Source organism: Orycteropus afer, unplaced genomic scaffold, assembly GCF_000298275.1.
Source record: "Orycteropus afer afer isolate SDZICR_OR568_19922 unplaced genomic scaffold, OryAfe1.0 scaffold00061, whole genome shotgun sequence".
Lineage (NCBI taxonomy): Eukaryota > Metazoa > Chordata > Mammalia > Tubulidentata > Orycteropodidae > Orycteropus > Orycteropus afer.
The window spans coordinates 1,237,198-1,252,789 of record NW_006921648.1 but is presented as its reverse complement, the minus strand read 5'-3'; the positions used below and the strand labels follow the sequence as shown (position 1 = coordinate 1,252,789).

At 61.6% G+C, this 15,592-nt stretch overlaps 2 protein-coding genes across 2 annotated transcripts in view; both read right to left on the bottom strand.

Moving 5' to 3' along the window:
• KCTD5 (potassium channel tetramerization domain containing 5) overlaps positions 1–5,670 on the bottom strand; it is an 11,743-nt gene extending 6,073 nt beyond the window's left edge. Inside the window, exon 1 of the mRNA XM_007939544.1 lies at positions 5,419–5,670. Coding sequence (XP_007937735.1) covers positions 5,419–5,670 — 252 coding nt within the window. The remainder of the gene's footprint in view (positions 1–5,418) is intronic.
• A 4,582-nt stretch (positions 5,671–10,252) lies between these two features.
• PDPK1 (3-phosphoinositide dependent protein kinase 1) overlaps positions 10,253–15,592 on the bottom strand; it is a 31,381-nt gene continuing 26,041 nt past the window's right edge. Inside the window, exons 11-13 of the mRNA XM_007939543.1 lie at positions 11,730–11,787; positions 10,598–10,750; positions 10,253–10,369 (exon numbers count right to left, since the gene is read on the bottom strand). Of these exons, the coding sequence (XP_007937734.1) occupies positions 10,253–10,369; positions 10,598–10,750; positions 11,730–11,787 (328 nt within the window). The remainder of the gene's footprint in view (positions 10,370–10,597; positions 10,751–11,729; positions 11,788–15,592) is intronic.

Sequence of the window (15,592 nt, the reverse complement as noted above, 5' to 3'; positions counted from 1 at the left end):
GCCACGTGTACACTGTTATCACTGCTCACAGCTGCATGTATGACCAAATGTCACTGCTCACAGCCACGTGTACACCAAGCTATCACTGCTCACAGCCACTTTTACACCCAGCTGTCACTGCTCACAGCTGTGCACACACCGAGCTATCACACTGCTCCCACCCGCGTGTACACTGAGCTATCACACTGCTCACAGCCACGAACAAGCTGGAGAGGAAAACAACTGGAGATGAAGAACTGAGCTGAAGCCTGAGCGCCCAGCCTCCTGGGCCCCAGCGCAGCCTCCTTGGGCCCTCTGGCTGGCAGGCTGGGCAGAAACGTTGAGTGGCTGGCCTCCTGGGCTCTGCTGGTGTGATGTCCTCGGAAGGAGGACATCCGGGCACAGGCCACACCCGGCCAGCTGTCCCTCAGGCACCTCCCTGATGTTCTGGGGTGGCCTCTGCCCCCTCTGCCCTCACCTACCTACCCACCTCCTTGTCAGGGCTCAGCCGGCACCGGCCTGCCTCTCCCTTTCCCAGCCAGTGGGCAGTGAAGGGCTGCTGGGCTCACTGCCCCTGAGCCACAGCCACTCCAGCCTGCCTGGAAACCAGCCAGAGGCCTGAGGTCCAACCACAGGGGAAGAGCAAATGCCAGGAAGTAGGCTCTGCGAGGCTGGCACCAACTTGTGCTTGGGGCGACCTGGGCCCCACCCCAAATCCAGTGCTGGCTGTGCTGGGCCCTTGGGGCAGGTGTGGTGGGCTTGAAGGCATCGGGTTTCCTGAGTGAAAGCGGTGCCCTTCCCGCCCCCCACCCATGTTCTGTCTCCTCACGCTGGCAGCACTGTGGGCAGGGGAGGTGCAGCAGGCAAGCAAGGGGGACAGGACAAGCCATCGGGCCGGCGCCCCAGTACCCCTGGAGCTCCGCAGCCTGGCCCAGTGAGGTTGGGAGCAACAGAGACAGACGCTCACAAACACACCAGGACACCACACACAACCGCGAGTGGTCTCTGTGCACTGCCGCAGACCAGCCGCAGGCACTGGCGGGCACGAGAGAGAGGCTCAGAAGGCCCAGAGAGGTGCGTCAACGTGCCCCGAATCACAGAGCGTGCCAAGTGGTTGTTGTTATGTGCCGTAGAGTCGGACCCGACTCATAGTGACCCCTTCTTAGGTTTCTGAGGCAGTATCACTACGGAAGTAGGTTGCCCCATCTTCCTTCTGAGGAGTGACTGGTGGGTTTGAACCTCCAGCCTTCTGGTTAGGCAGAGCCAAACACAGGCTGAGCCTCAAACTTTACTCTCCTAGCCCATCTCCACAACACAGCACCCCTGGGCCCAGAGCTGCCCCGGCACCTGCGCCCTGGGGAGAGCCTGCCCACCGAGGCCTGGTGAGGACAGGAGTGAGTGAGCCAGGGCAGGGGGGCTGGCCCGCCCCGCTCATGCCACCCCGCTCCAAGCCTGTGGAGTTGGTGGCTGTTGGCAGGACAAAGTCCTCGAGCCAATCAAGCAGGAGCCTCTAAGGGGGTCAAAGGGCACCACGGTTCTGGGGAGGAGCCGCCCGCACCTGCTCACAAGGTGCTGGGGGCCACCATGCAGCCACGCCCCTCAAACCTGGGGGCTGGCAGCACGGCTCAGAAGGCGCCACATCACAAGTGCGCCTCGTCCTTCCGGGGCGCAAGCAGCTGGACAGGAGTGGGAGTGGCTGTGCTCCAATGGCCCTTATGTGCAAAATCGGGGGCACCGACTCCTGACCCCCTGCCCTAACGCCAGACGCGCCAGCGGCCCGCTGGGCAAGGGAACAGCGGTGGCGGCTGCACTGGCCAGAAAAGGGAACTCCTGGCGGCAGACCACCTCCTCCTCCGCCCACGTGACCAGGTGAGCACGTCTGCACGCCACGTGTCTGTGCTGGAGGCCCCAACAGCTGTGCCCAGAAAGGCCTGTTGCCATCACCAAAGGCAGGGCTACTTTGGGCCTCAAGACATCAGCCCGGGGCCCTGCCGAGAGGGGACCCCAGTACCCACCGAGAGCCAGCCCTACTCAGGAGCTACTGCCCCAGCGAGAGGCACCTCACTCAGGCCCTGAGTGAGCCACCTACCCAGAGCCACCTACCCACGGTCAAGGTTAAGAACACACTCCGGTGCCCGGGCCCCCCCAAAGTGTGGGGGAAAGTAAATGTCTCGGAGACCCCGCTGTGCCAGGGGCCCTCAGGACACCGAACTGTTGTCCCAGGGAGCCTGCCCCTCAGGTCTAGTCACTCTGAGCCTAATCCGCCGTTCCCCCTGTCCTAGGAATCCCCCCATTTCCCTCGCCAAGCAGCTTCAAAGATGGTCTTTCCACCCACACCCGCCACTTGGGAATCTTGGTAAAATTCCCGTCTTCCGAATTCTGAAGCTGCTGCCCACACCGAGTGGGCGCCGGCACAGGGCCGCATGGGGCCTGTCCTGGGAGCCGCACACCCAGAACCCCACCTGCCGCTGCCTCTGCCGCCCTGAAGCCACGGCCCAGCGCTGCCACGCCGTCAGTGCTGTCCCCTGACCTCGCTGGACTGCAGACGGAACCGCCTCCAAGCTTCCTTGACCTGTGCGCCTCTCGCCCCTTAACTGCTGAGGCAGCACCCCGACCCTGCAGGGGGATAACCTGTGCGCCTCTCGCCCCTTAACTGCTGAGGCAGCACCCCGACCCTGCAGGGGGATAACCTGTGTGTCTCTCGCCCCTTAACTGCTGAGGCAGCACCCCGACCCTGCAGGGGGACTCGGCAACTGACCGCACACTGTCACGGACACAGTGCTTCTAGGCCGGGGCCCGTGGACAGAGAGGCAGCAGAGAACGTGTCCACGTCAGTTACCTGCAACGCGCGGACACAGGCGCCTGGAGGGGCTGCCCCTGGCCTGCTGCTGAGGGAGAAGCCAGTGAGGCGAGGACAGAGGGGCAGAGGGACGAGTGAGTCTGAGAAGCACGGCCCAGCTGCCCCTGTTCCAGGGAGTCCCAGGAGGAAGTGGGAAGCATGCACGTGGCTGCGCAGAAGGACACCTTCAGGGAGGTGGTGGCCAGCGCCTGCCCTCCAGGGACAAGGGCGTGGGTGTGAAGACCTGCAGGGAGGCGACGGAGGCAACAAGTCGAGGCAACAAGTCGCCAGGGCTTGGCCAGTGACAGCCCCGGGGGAGGTGTGGACACGGGCCTCGCCACAGGCACGCGATCCTGGCTCCTGGCCTGGGCCGCACTCACCCCCCTCCCAACACTTGTCTGTCAACTTCCGTAAAAAGCGCCTCTTTCTCGCACACTCGTCGCTGCCGCTGTTCACCACCACCTACTCAGCCCTGGAAGGCGCCCATGCTACCCCACAGCGAGCGCCAGACTCTGCAGTTCCTGGAAGGTTCAGAGTCTTTCGCGGGAACGCCTCCTGCTTCAAATCTCCCCCCCAACCCCCTACCCTGAGCGCCCAGACCACGTTCTGCAAGCCCAGGTGTGTGCTGAGGCTGGCGGAAGGCAGGCAGGAAACCTGCCAGGTCTGCGCTCAAGTTCAAGAATAGGAACAGCCACCAGGTAGGCATCCTCTCGTGGGTGCTGCTGAGGTCAAGGCAGGCAGATGTGACACGTGAATCAACATCCTGTTTGTCTCCCATCATGTAATTACCGGCGTCCCACCCCTCCTGACACCCCTTCCCCTCCACCCTCATCCAGAGCCCTCACTCAGGGTTTAATAATCTCACGGGAGCCTCCTGGGACATTCTTTCATCAGCGCAACCACCAAAAATAAAACCCACGAGCCTTTGAAGAACAGCACTCCACTACCTTGAGGGCCGTGAATCAGCATCACCCTCAGTGGTGAAGTCACACTGCCCTGTGACTAACACTAACCCTTGTTTACTATAACTGCAGGGTCCCCTTTGTGTGCTAACCTCGGGCTTCACCATTTGGAAATCAGACGTAATGGTAGATGATGAAGAAAAAGGCCAAAGAGCACAGGTGGACTCTGATGCATCAATTACCTCCCCCAAAGGACTCCTGTTCCCGGCAAGCCCAACTTTTTAAGTTGTCTCCAAGGACAGCGCAATAAAGGAATGGGTACATTAATTTGCTGTGCATTTAGGGTTTGCATTAGGTGAACCCCAGCTGATCCGCAGGGCTGGCTCAACGCCCTGCCCCCCCAGGGCGAAAGCATCGACCTGCTGCCCGGAGGAGCTCAGAAGGCAGGGAAGGAGGGCAGAAGCAAGCAGTAAACACAAGGAGGTGGCGGGAGGAGTGCTGTTACAGGCAGGGATTGCAATCAACAACACGAAACAAAATAGGTGTGTTGCTGAACCCTGAACCGAAAACCAGTCTGCTCTGTAAACTTTGCCCCAGATCATCATCGTCGTCGTCACCAAAGCTGACCGGGTGCAGAGACCAGGAGGGCTGAGAAGAGAGCAAGCGTGCAACCACTCAGCACCCATTTACAAAGGAAAACCCGACAGAGAAAGGCAACCGCACGCCCAGCTACCAAGGTGGCTTCTAGCTGGGGGAGGTCAGGCTCTAAGAGCCGGGAGCAAGAGAAGCAGCTGAGGGGTGTGTGGGGGCACCCAGAAGGGCTGGCTTTCCACACCCCGCTTTCTGCCTGCGGGCTGAGAGGTTTCGCGGGAACTTAGGCTTCGAGTTTCCTGATCAAAACGTCCTGGCAGGTTGACGAGGGGTTATGTCGGGCTTCTCGAACTCAAAGCGTCAGGCTCGCCGAGTGTGGGGCTGGCGGGCACCCGGCCCAGGGCGATGAAGTTGGCACCACCGAAAGACCCAGTCAAGTTAGCACACGGCTCGGAACCGCCCGGCACAAACAGGCAACAAAGGCTGGCTTTCCTGCAGGGCCCGTGCCCAGCTCCCAGGGGGCTCCCTCCCCGGGCCCCGCGATTCCGGGAAAGCCAAGGTGACCAAGGCCGTTCCCATCCCAATCCGCACGGCACGAGGAGCCTCTAACGTGATGAGAGGCGAGCTGCAAAACTCGGCATGCCCAGCCTCCTGCGAGGCCAGAGGAAAAACGAGGTGAAATCGGACAGCAGCTGCCCACCTGCCGCTCCGGGAGCCAGCCCTTACTGCACAAAGCCTAACTAGGCCGGCACCTCTGGGCGCCGCCACGGAGCCTAAGGGACCGGAGCGGAGACGCTCCGAATGCAAGTCACCGGGGAAGGAGGCCGCCCGCGCCAACCGCCAGGGCTCTCCTCCGCTTCCAGAGCCAGGAAGGACACGGGACCGAGAAGCGCAGGCGTTCACACACCCGGGGCAAAAGGGCGGAGAAGAAAGTGGGTTCGCAGCAAAGTCCAGGCTCTGGGGAGGCTCCTCCACCCAAGTGCAGGGAAGGGAAGACGGAGCAGCGGCCGGGCGCCGTCCCTCCCTCCCCGGCCCAAGACGGGGCTCGGGGCCCGCGGCCCACGGCAGGGCGGCCCGGACCCCCGCGCTGGGCCGCGCGGCCCTCACCTTGTCCGAGTCCAGGTCGGGGTCCGCCTGGCACAAACGGTACAGGAAGGACTTCGGGTCTCGACACAGCGTCTGCCGGGTGGTGAGGAAGTAGGTGCCGCCGACGTTGAGCCGGACCCACTTGGACACGGTGCCGGGCCGCGGGGCCGGGCCGCCCAACCCCGCGCTGCAACGGCGGCATAGGCCGCCCCCCAGCCCCGCCCCGAGGCCGCCCGGGACCGGCGGCAGCAGCTCGCAGTGATTCTCCGCCATGATCCCAGTAAGCCCCACCACAGCTCCCCTCCACCGGAAGCGTCCGGCTTTTAATACAGTCCCCCCAGGCTCCGTCCCGCCCCCGGGTCCGCCCTCGTAACACGCCCGCCCCGGCGTCACGCGGGAGGCGGAAGTTCCGGTCCGGAAAAGCGGCCGGTCGGCCGTGCCCGCCTCTGGCCCGGGCCGGCCATTACGTGGCCGACGTGGGCCGTCAGGGTGGGGCCCCGCGCCCTTCTCAAATGAAGACGAGCCACACCAGCAAACGTCTACACCTCTACATGCCTTTTTATTACAAGACTACCGAGCATACGTGGAAAATTCATCATCCGGTCATTACATCTAAAGCACAAATACTTGAAAAAAAGGAATAAACAGATTCATTAAATTATATGATTAAATCATTGACCAAATAGAAAATTTATATAATAAAGCCAGAAAAAAATTTGTAAAATATAGTTTACAATAATTATTCACATTCAAGGCTGTACATCAATACATACAACAACGTGGCCCCGAACATGAATCAATCCAAATAATTCATATATTAGAATTTAAATAACACAGACTGAACTAGAGGCCGACGATAGCCAGCAAATAACCTTATAGAAGAATAAAATACAAAAGTGTATATCCTAGTATCACTGCATTATTTGTTTCCATAAGTTTTTTTTTTTTTAATTTTTTTAGATTTTGCTTCCTGTACATCACAGTTGCAGCTACGGACCAGGTAGAGAGTATCACACATGTTCTAACCGACAGCCACCAACCTGGAGGCAGCTAACACACTACGGGGTCATCCTATGTGAGGTTAAGGGGCAGCTAAAGCAGCTCTCAACTCTGCCACGGTGGAACTTTGCCAACGTCCAATCAAGCTCCCGTCATAGAGGAGGCTCTTCACTGGCAAAATGACCCCATTCACGTCACTCAGCCAGACGGAGCGGACCAAGGTGGGTCACACGGCCATGAAAGGGTTGCCTCTGGACAAAGCTCTCTGTTCATCGTTTGGTGTTTCTTCGTATTCAAGAGCTAGGGGGCAACTCAAGTCGAATCGTGGCTTGTTCGGGGTCCTCCGCAGCTGGCTGAGCGAGGTAACAAACTGCTGTGGGCCGCAGCATCTGCCCCTGACCAGCTTGCTACTGGCTGGCTCGCCTACAACTCCAGATCCCGCTCTGAGACAACTTCTGCTCCAGCCCGACGAAGGTGCTTGCCAGGCGTGGCTGGAGGAGACGCCACAGCCACCGCAGCCACTTCCAGCTGCGTGTGGTGTGGGTGTGACAGGCAGCAGTGTGGACCAACGCGGCCATCGGAGACCAGTGCCGTCCCCACACCCCCACAGCTGTGCTCGCGGCAGGGACCCAGGTCTGCACAATTCAACCACAGCCTCTGGTGGCATCCGGATGGCCTGGCATGCGAGTTGACTGTCAGAATCCTCATCCACCTCCCGTCTCCCTGACACACATGAAGTGGAACAAATAAGAATGAGACCAAATTGGATGATGTGGACTTGACAACAGGCAACCTCAGCACTGTGGACAGGGAGTGGGGAAGGGGAAACCGGCCGGGCTCCTCTGGGCCACTGAAACGTTCTCACACAAGTCCCACAACTGGAAGAGTGGGGGGCACATGTCTGTCAGACCCGGGCAGCGTAATGGCTGCTGCTTTGGGCATCAAGGCCTCCCGATCCCACGTGGTCTGACGCTGTGAGCGGTACTTGAGCCGGTGAGCACCTGTGGCCTCTGCTGACGCAGATGTAGACTCAGGACCACGTGCGCACCGAGCACGAGATTCTGGAGGTGCCGGCGCACGGAGCCAGAGCAGCAGGGGGGGCAGCGTGCAGGCACGCCCGCCCCGCAGACCCGGCGGCGCTCAGGATCCCAGCAGAGCTGAGGGGCTTCACCGGAACGCCGAGCAGCCAAGCATCAGCAGGGAGAGAGACCACCTTTAAACAAGCAGACTCCTCCAGCCAGCAACACCACTTCCAGCCAACGGGAGAGGGGGCAGTGAACGTGAGATTTGAAGGCTAGGCATCGCAGTGTCATCTGAACAGTGGGACAACCGAGACCGTCCGCGCGTTTCACAGCCGGACGACGGTCAGGTAGATGGTTACACGTCCCACTCTGAACCCTACCGTCCTCAGTGCTGCTGAAGGAACGTGCCTGGTGTGGAGATGCCGGAAAGAGCTGCACGCACAGTGACCCCTGTTGTACAACGTCAGGCTGGTGGGCAAAGCCAGCCACCGTGGGGGGACGCGGCGACCACGCCACTCAAACGTTCACAGTGGTCTTCTCGGTGGGGAGCCCCCAGCTGACGTGGGTCTGGAAAGCAGTGTCTGCAGAGCCCCTCTGGAGGGCCCTGGGGGGGTCTGTGTCACCATGTGTCTCCTCTGTGTCCCATCAGGCTGGGACCACAGATGCCACACAGCAGCCCAGGAAGAGTGCTAGGACGGGGAGGGGGCTCCCACCCGCGCCACTGCCCAAAGCATGTTTTCAACAAGCTGGAGACAGCAGCCTCACAGAAGCCCGACCCAAGAGGGTGGCCTGGTGTCCACAGGCAGGGAGTGTGGCTCCTGTGGGCCCCCAAAAGGGAAGGGGACCACCTCACCAAACCAGCTGCCTCTGCGTTTCACGCAACGCCCCCGTCCCCACACCCTTCCCACCCTCCCCATGGGGCTCGAGGCCGTCCTGGCCTGCTCTATCCCATGGGGCCTAACCGTGTTCTCCCTGGACAGCCACGTTTATTTCCCCGTGCTGTGCGTCTGTGCTGGGACACCCAGGGCCACACCTGAGGACGTGAGGCACCTGGGTGGGGGGGCTGCAGACGCCCAGGGTGATGCGAGCAACAGGGCGAGGCGAGCTGGTGCGGCCTTCGGACCTCAAGGCAGGGCTTGTGGGTAGCGGCTGGGGAGGACCAGAGCGGGCTCTCACCGTCAGCTCAAGCAGAGGGCTGTCTGTGCAGCTCTGCCTGCCAGCCTCACCCTCAGCACCCTTCCAGAGGCCTCAGGCCAGGTGGGCCCTGGGTGGTGAAGTCCAGGAGGTAGCGGGGTGGCCAGAGGCCAGCATGGAGGCCAGCTGCCCTCAGCAGCCCAGCGAGGTGCTGCCAAAACATCATCCTCGGTGTGGGCCTGGCCTGATGCCCAGGGTCAGAGACGGCTCATTCCAGGTGACAGATGTGTGGGTTTGGGGTGGGGGCCAAGAGGACCGTTCCTATTTGAGCCTTTTGCAAAAATCTACGGGAAGCAGCAAAGCTGTGCATCCTGCAGGGCCTCCAACCCAAGGGCTGCGTGTGGAGCTGCTGATCTGGGAGTGAGTACGGTGGCATACAGGGCTGCCCCCTGGGGACAAGCTGGGCTGGGGACTGGACAGGCCCCGTCTGCTGGGCCACCAACAGCCTGCTCTGCCCGAGGAGGGCAAAGACAGGCAAAAAGACCAACCAGGTGGGGGCTGTGGGCACAAGAGCAGCACATAGCAAACTGCCGGAAAAGGGGAAGATGGTGTCAGACCAGGTCAAGTGCGTAGGGGTCAGACCAGGTGCACTGTCAGGGCGCGCGCGTGTGTGTGTGGGGTCAGACCAGGTGCGTTCAGGTCAAGTGCGCAGGGGTTCAGACCAGGTGTACTGAGGTCAGGGCGCATGGGGAGGGGAGGGGGGTCAGACCAGGTGCACTGTCAGGGCGCATGTGTGTGTGTGGGGTCAGACCAAGTGCGCTCAGGTCAAGTGTGCAGGGGCTCAGACCAGGTATACCGAAGTCAGGGCGCGTGGGGATGGGAGGGGTGTCAGACCAGATGTGCTCAGGTACAGGTGGTGGGTGGGTTCTTGCCTCTCATGCAACGGTGAATGGGTGACACTACCTCCCAGGCAGCCGGGTCCCTGCGGGACACAAGTCACCAGCAGGCTGCAGTCTGGCCACAGTGCCCCAGGGAAGGGGTGCCCCCACACCTGCTCCATCCTAAGCGCCTCTCAGCCCTGCTTAACCAACGGGCCACTATAAAGGTAACACCTTTACAGTGAATAGGGAGGGACCCGAGGTCTCGCTGCCGCACAGGCAGGCTGCAAGGGGCTTGCTGTCTGCTTCTAGTAGGGACTGCCCTGTGACATGACCAGTCAGACCAGTCAGGCCACTGTGACGGGCCCCTTTCAGGGATGCCCTCTCCTGGGGTCGACCTGCCGGCTTCCATGACAACCCCGTGACCCTGACAGCCGGCATCCCTATCTCACCGTGTGTGAGCTCTTGTGAGAACCAGGACCAGAGGAGCTGGCAGCCCGGACGCCGCAGGGCCAGGCAGCCAGAGGTGAGGGGCACGGTGCGGGAGAGCCCAGACGAGGGCGGACGCCCAGCCGGCCCGCTCTGGCCGCGACCCGGGCAGAGGCGGCGGGTGCTCCCTGGGAGGACACTGGTGCTAACACGAGGGGGCGGGGTGGGGCGGGGCCTCGGCAGAAGCACAGAGCGAGGAAAGCGGCCTGAGCCCCTGTGGCTGCTGTTGGTTTTGTTCTTGTGTTGTCGGGCGTGGTTTTCTTTTCTCTTAAATAACAACGCTTCAAGGCGTCCGCCACCTACTCTCCCCCTGAGGTGCCGGCGGGGCGCGTGTCACTGGACTGCGGCGGCGGGCCGGCTCTGGTACCTGCGTCTCCACACCTCCTGGATCTTCTGGCACCACTTGTGGGCATTGCCGCTTGGGTCCATCAGGTAGTAGGTCCTGTTAGGCTGCAAGGCAGACGCCGCCACGGTGACCCTGCGCCAGGAGCCTCACCCTGTGCCCAGCCGTGCCCGGCCACTCCGTTGACCCCGCTAAATTCAACACGCAGGTGAACACGCTGCAGCTGCCCAGCTCAGCCCCGAATGCGGATCGGCCTAGCTGTGAACGGCGAGCCCCTGGGACGTGAGCCGGAGGAGCCCATGCCCTCCACCCAGCTGCCCTCGGGGGACACTCACTGTGTGAACAAAGAAGGTTTTAAAGTTCTTGGCCTCTGGTCGCAGCTCCGGTGACCACGGGATCTCCCCTTTCAGGACTTTGTTGACGGGGTCCACGTAGTACAGGTGGGGCCCTTCCGTGAGCAGCAACTGCCGCCGCCGAGCAAACAAGCCCTGGAAGAAGGCCGGGGGGCCGAGCTCAATGCTGATGGCGCCTCCTGCCCGCTGCGGGCACCACGGGCCTCCCAGGGCCCAGTGCCCGGGGTGGGCAGATCCTGGGGAGACGGGGCCCGCAGCCATCTGCAGCATTGCCCACTGCCCCTCACGCCGAGGGGGAGGCTGGCCTTGGCTGGGGGTAGGCAGGCCACCGGGGAGACGGTCACCCTGGGACACCTGCTGCGTGTGCAGCTCCGGAGGGCACAGCTGTGCACGGGCCCAGGGGCAGCACCACGGCCTCTGCCGACAGGGCCTCTGGTGTGGGGCCAGCAGGGCCGCCAGTGAGGGCCGCTTATGAAGGCCGCCCAGCGGGGCCACCAGGGAGAGTGTTCATGAGGGCCCCCCAGCAGGGCCGCCAGGGAAGGCCCCCCGGGCAGAGCTGGTACAAGGGCCTCCCGGCAGGGCCGACACCAGGGCTGGTAGCGAAAACCCCCGGCAGGGCCGACAGTGAGGGCCCCCAGCAGGGCTGATAGCGAGACCCACCCCCCAGCAGGGCCGACAGTGAGGGCCCTCCCAGCAGGGCTGACAGTGAGGCCCCAGGCAGGGCCGATAGCAAGGACTGCCCAGCAAGGCTGATAATGAGACCCTCCCGGCAGGGATGAAGTGAGGGCCACCCCCCAGCAGGGCCGACAGTGAGGGCCCCCAGCAGGGCTGATAATGAGACCCTCCCGGCAGGGATGAAGTGAGGGTCCCCCCAGCAGGGCCGACAGTGAGGCCCCCGGCAGGGCCAACTGAGGGCTGCCGGTGAGGGCCCCCAGCAGGACGCAGAGCCCTGCTCCCACCCGGAGCACCGCCGCTCGCGTGGTCTCCTCAGGCTGCATCCCCACAGCCCCTTGCTGTTGAACCCAGAGATGATCTCTCAAAGGGGAACCAGCAGCTGACGGGCCTGCCCGCAGGCAGCGCAGTGGCCTGGACGTGCCCCAGGTGGTAGGCTTACCTTCCGCTTGTCCACAGGGCCCATCTTCAGAATTAAGTTATTCTCCACAAACTGGTGCCTGGGAAAGAAGGGGCGTGAGAGACCCCAGGAGACACTGCAGGGCTGTCCCGGTCCCCAGCCCCGTCAACGCCATGCCATCGGCAATGCCACCCACGGCCGTCCCGGTCCCCGCCACTGGCAACGCCCCTCCCATCCCCACCAACAACCCGCCACCAGCAACACCACCCATGGTCCCCACTCCCGCCACTGGCGACAGCCCCCCCATGCTCTTGTCACCGTCAATGGTCCCCCATGGTCAATAGCCACCCCAACTCTGCCAATGACCCCAATGGTCGATGACCCTGCCCCAGTCCATGGTCCCCTGGGTCAATGCTCCCCACTCCCTCCATCAACACTCCCCACGGTCAACCACACACTACCGTCAATGCCCGTCCCTCACAGTCAACGCCCCCCCAAGGTCCACACTCCCCTGGCGTGCCCCCCCCTTATGCTGCGCAAACCCCACCTACTCAGGTGAACAAAGCCAACAGGTAGTTTCACCCGCACGTGCCCATTGGTGCCTGTCTCACGGGGATCCAGTCTAATCCAGGAGCTGGAAGGCTCGATGGCCGTGGTTGGGTGGGTGCCGACAGCAGGCCACCAACCGTTGCCTCCATCACAAGGTGGACACTGCAGCTATCCTGGCCGAGCTGGAGCACCACCCCGCTGATGGGGTGCTGCTGGGGACCTCCCTGAGCACAGACTGCAGCTCAGCATACCAACGGAGCCATTCAGAACCACAACCCCTGCAAGGGCAGAGCCATGGCCCCATAACCTCTCATCTGCCTTGGGGCCACATTGACACTGCAGAAGGCTTCGCGCTCGGCAAGGCTGCGAGAGGAAGTGCGAGGCAGGTGCAGCTTAGTGCCTGGGGCCCGCTTTACCCGACAGCAGGCCTGCCTCCTTTCCGTTCCCAGACCGTCAGGCCTGCCTTCTGGTCAGAGTCCAAGGGGACTGGCTGACAGTCACTTGATTTTACTGAAATTCCTGAGCTAAGCTCTGCTATAGAGACGGTGTGTTTCACAATGGGAAAAAGAGCCCTGGTGGCATAGTGGTTACAGTCCTGGGCTGCCAACCAAAAGGGAAGGGTCAGTGCTTCAAGCCCACCATGTGCTCCCAGGAGAAAGATGAGGCAGACTGCTTCTGTGAAGACTGACAGCCTTGGAGACCCTGTGGGGGAGTTCCACTCTGTCCTCTAGGGGCGCTGTGGGTCAGAACGGACTCCACAGCAGTGGGTGTGGTTTGGGCTTTGCTTCCATGAAGATTGACAGCCTTAGAGACCCTGTGGGCAGTTCCACTCTGTCCTCTAGGGGCGCTGTGGGTCGGAATGGACTCCATGCAGTGGGTGTGGTTTGGGCTTTGCTTCTGTAAAGACTGACAGCCTTGGAGACCCTGTGTGCAGTTCCACTCTGTCCTCTAGGGGCGCTGTGGGTCAGAATGGACTCCAGGCAGTGGGTGTGGTTTGGGCTTTGCTTCTGTGAAGACTGACAGCCTGGGAGACAATTCCACTCTGTCCTCTAGGAATCCACTTGACAGCAATGGTTTGGTTTTGGTTTTGGTGGCTTCTCAGCACCTGTCCTGTCCCCAGCACAAAGGCAGCAGAGTCTGCAGCTAGGAAATGACTGCTGAGTAGTAATAACCACTCAAAGGAGCAGTGGAAGTGCAGGGGTTATGTGGTCAGCTGCCAACTGAAAGGTTGGTGGTGTGAACCCGCCAGCTGCTCTGCAGGAGAAAGACCTGACAATTTGCCCCCATAAAGGCGGCAGCCTGGGGGCCATTGTGGGGCAGCCCTGCTCTGTCACGGGGGGTTGCTGTAAGTTGGAATCAACGCCGTGGCAACAGGTCTGGTTTTGGAAAAGGCCTCAGTCGACCGTCACCTCGTCGGAAGAAAAGGAAAAGGTGCCTCTTGTGCAACCACTTATGTTCCTTCCTGGCTCCGTGGGTGGGAGGGCGTGAGTGAAGAGCCTGCCCCCCACCCGACCTTCCGGGCGAGGCCTGGTCAGCAGAGGTGGGGGGGCCCGTGTGCCTGTGCTCGGCCTCCGGAGGTCCCACCACCGAGGGCCTGGCTGCCAGTGACAGCGACGTGGCCGGTGTGGCTCCTGAGAACTGCCGAGAATGGAACCAAGGGCGTGCTGCCACCTCCATGAAGGGAGCAAAGTCCCGCCCTCTGAGACACCCCAAAACCAGCAGCGATCCGCCAAACAGCAGGAGGGGCGCAGAGACCAGCGGTGCTGAGCCCGGGGAGAGACAGCGACGTCGCCACTCTTCCTGGGTTCCTTTCTGGGGTTCCTTTCACAGACCAAGTCACTCAAGGTCACCTGGCAGACAGGTGGGCCAGAGCATCGAGGGATTTCTGAAGGGGGCAGCGGTGAGGGGGCTGAAGGGGCCGACTGCACTGTCCAGAAGCACACGGGACAAATGCTGAGCACAGACGGCCCGGGGACGGACCACTCGGCTGAAGGAAGAGGCGCAGTCAGGGCAGGAGGGCTGCTCTCTAGCTTCGAGTGGGTTTAACCTGCTGGGGGACAGATGTGGACGGAAGGGCAACCTAAGCTTGTGCAGTGGCCACTACCAGGGGTGGCTCCGTGAGGTCTGGGCCTCAGGACAGGGGGTCGCCCAAGGGCTCTGGGTCCCAGTTTCCCACACACCACCCTAAGGCCGGGGGTGAACAGGGAGGGGGTTTTGTCAGTTAAACAAAAGCAAAACTAGAAGAAAGAACTAGGTATCTGCCAAGCCTGAGTAGGAAAGTTTACCCCCTAAGCTTAAAGCAAACTCAGTTACAAAACATGGAGTAGCACCAGCTGTCAACCACTCGGAGGGGGATCAAGGGAGGAGACGCCGGACAGAGTGGGAGAACAATGTGGGACAAAACTCACAATCATTAAAAAAAAAAAAAAGGGGGGCGGGGACCTGGCTTGCAGAAGAGCCTGGTGGAACCCCTGAGACTATGGCCACTAGCTGTCCTTCAGGTCTGGAATTAAACTCACTCCTGTGGCTTCCAGCCAAACAAAGGACAGACATAGGAACTGAACATTTACCTGAGGTAGATATACTCCTTGGAGAGATCAATCATGGGAGAAACAAGGGCTGTGTATACACGGAGATGGCTCGGGGGGCAGGAGTGCATGGAGGGAAGGACACAGGGAAGAGGTGACTCTGGGGAGGGGGAGGAGGTAGGAGGGGAGCTGCTGCATTGTGGGAAATTGTAGTCAATACCGTAAGACAAAGTGTATGTGAACTGCTGCTGTATGGAGAAAGAATTTGCTCTGTAAACTTTCCCCAAAATCACAACAGAAATTAAAAAAAAAAACATGGGGCAGCAGACATGGTGCCACAGACACCCGGGTAACGGGCAAGCCGGCCGGAGCAGACCCTCGGCACAGCCCACTCCGGCAGGGTCCGCACCGGCCGTGCACCGCGCCTGCGAGGCGCCGGCCTGGGAGGCCCTCAGGTGCAGAATCGGGCCACGCCCAGAGAGGAGGGCGCGGGAGCCACGATCCCTCGGTGGTCTCCATGAAGCAACGACGCTGAGCCCCACGTGTCGTCTGAGGCCCGGGGCACACTGTGCTCAGGTAACGCTGAGTGGACACTGTGTGAGTGTCCTTGCTCCGTCCTGGGGGCCTGAAAGGAGGGGCCCGACACGGTCTGCCTGTGTCCCCACACAGCTGCTGAAGACAGCTCCATGCGGGAACAGCTCAGCTCCGTCACGTTAAGGAGGCAGGGCCGGTACGGGGTGCTCTGAGCCAGCCTCTCTGGGGCTGAAGGGCAGCCGGCAGCAGCGCCTGCAGAGCAGTGGGCGGAGACCTGCCGCCACCGGGACCCTG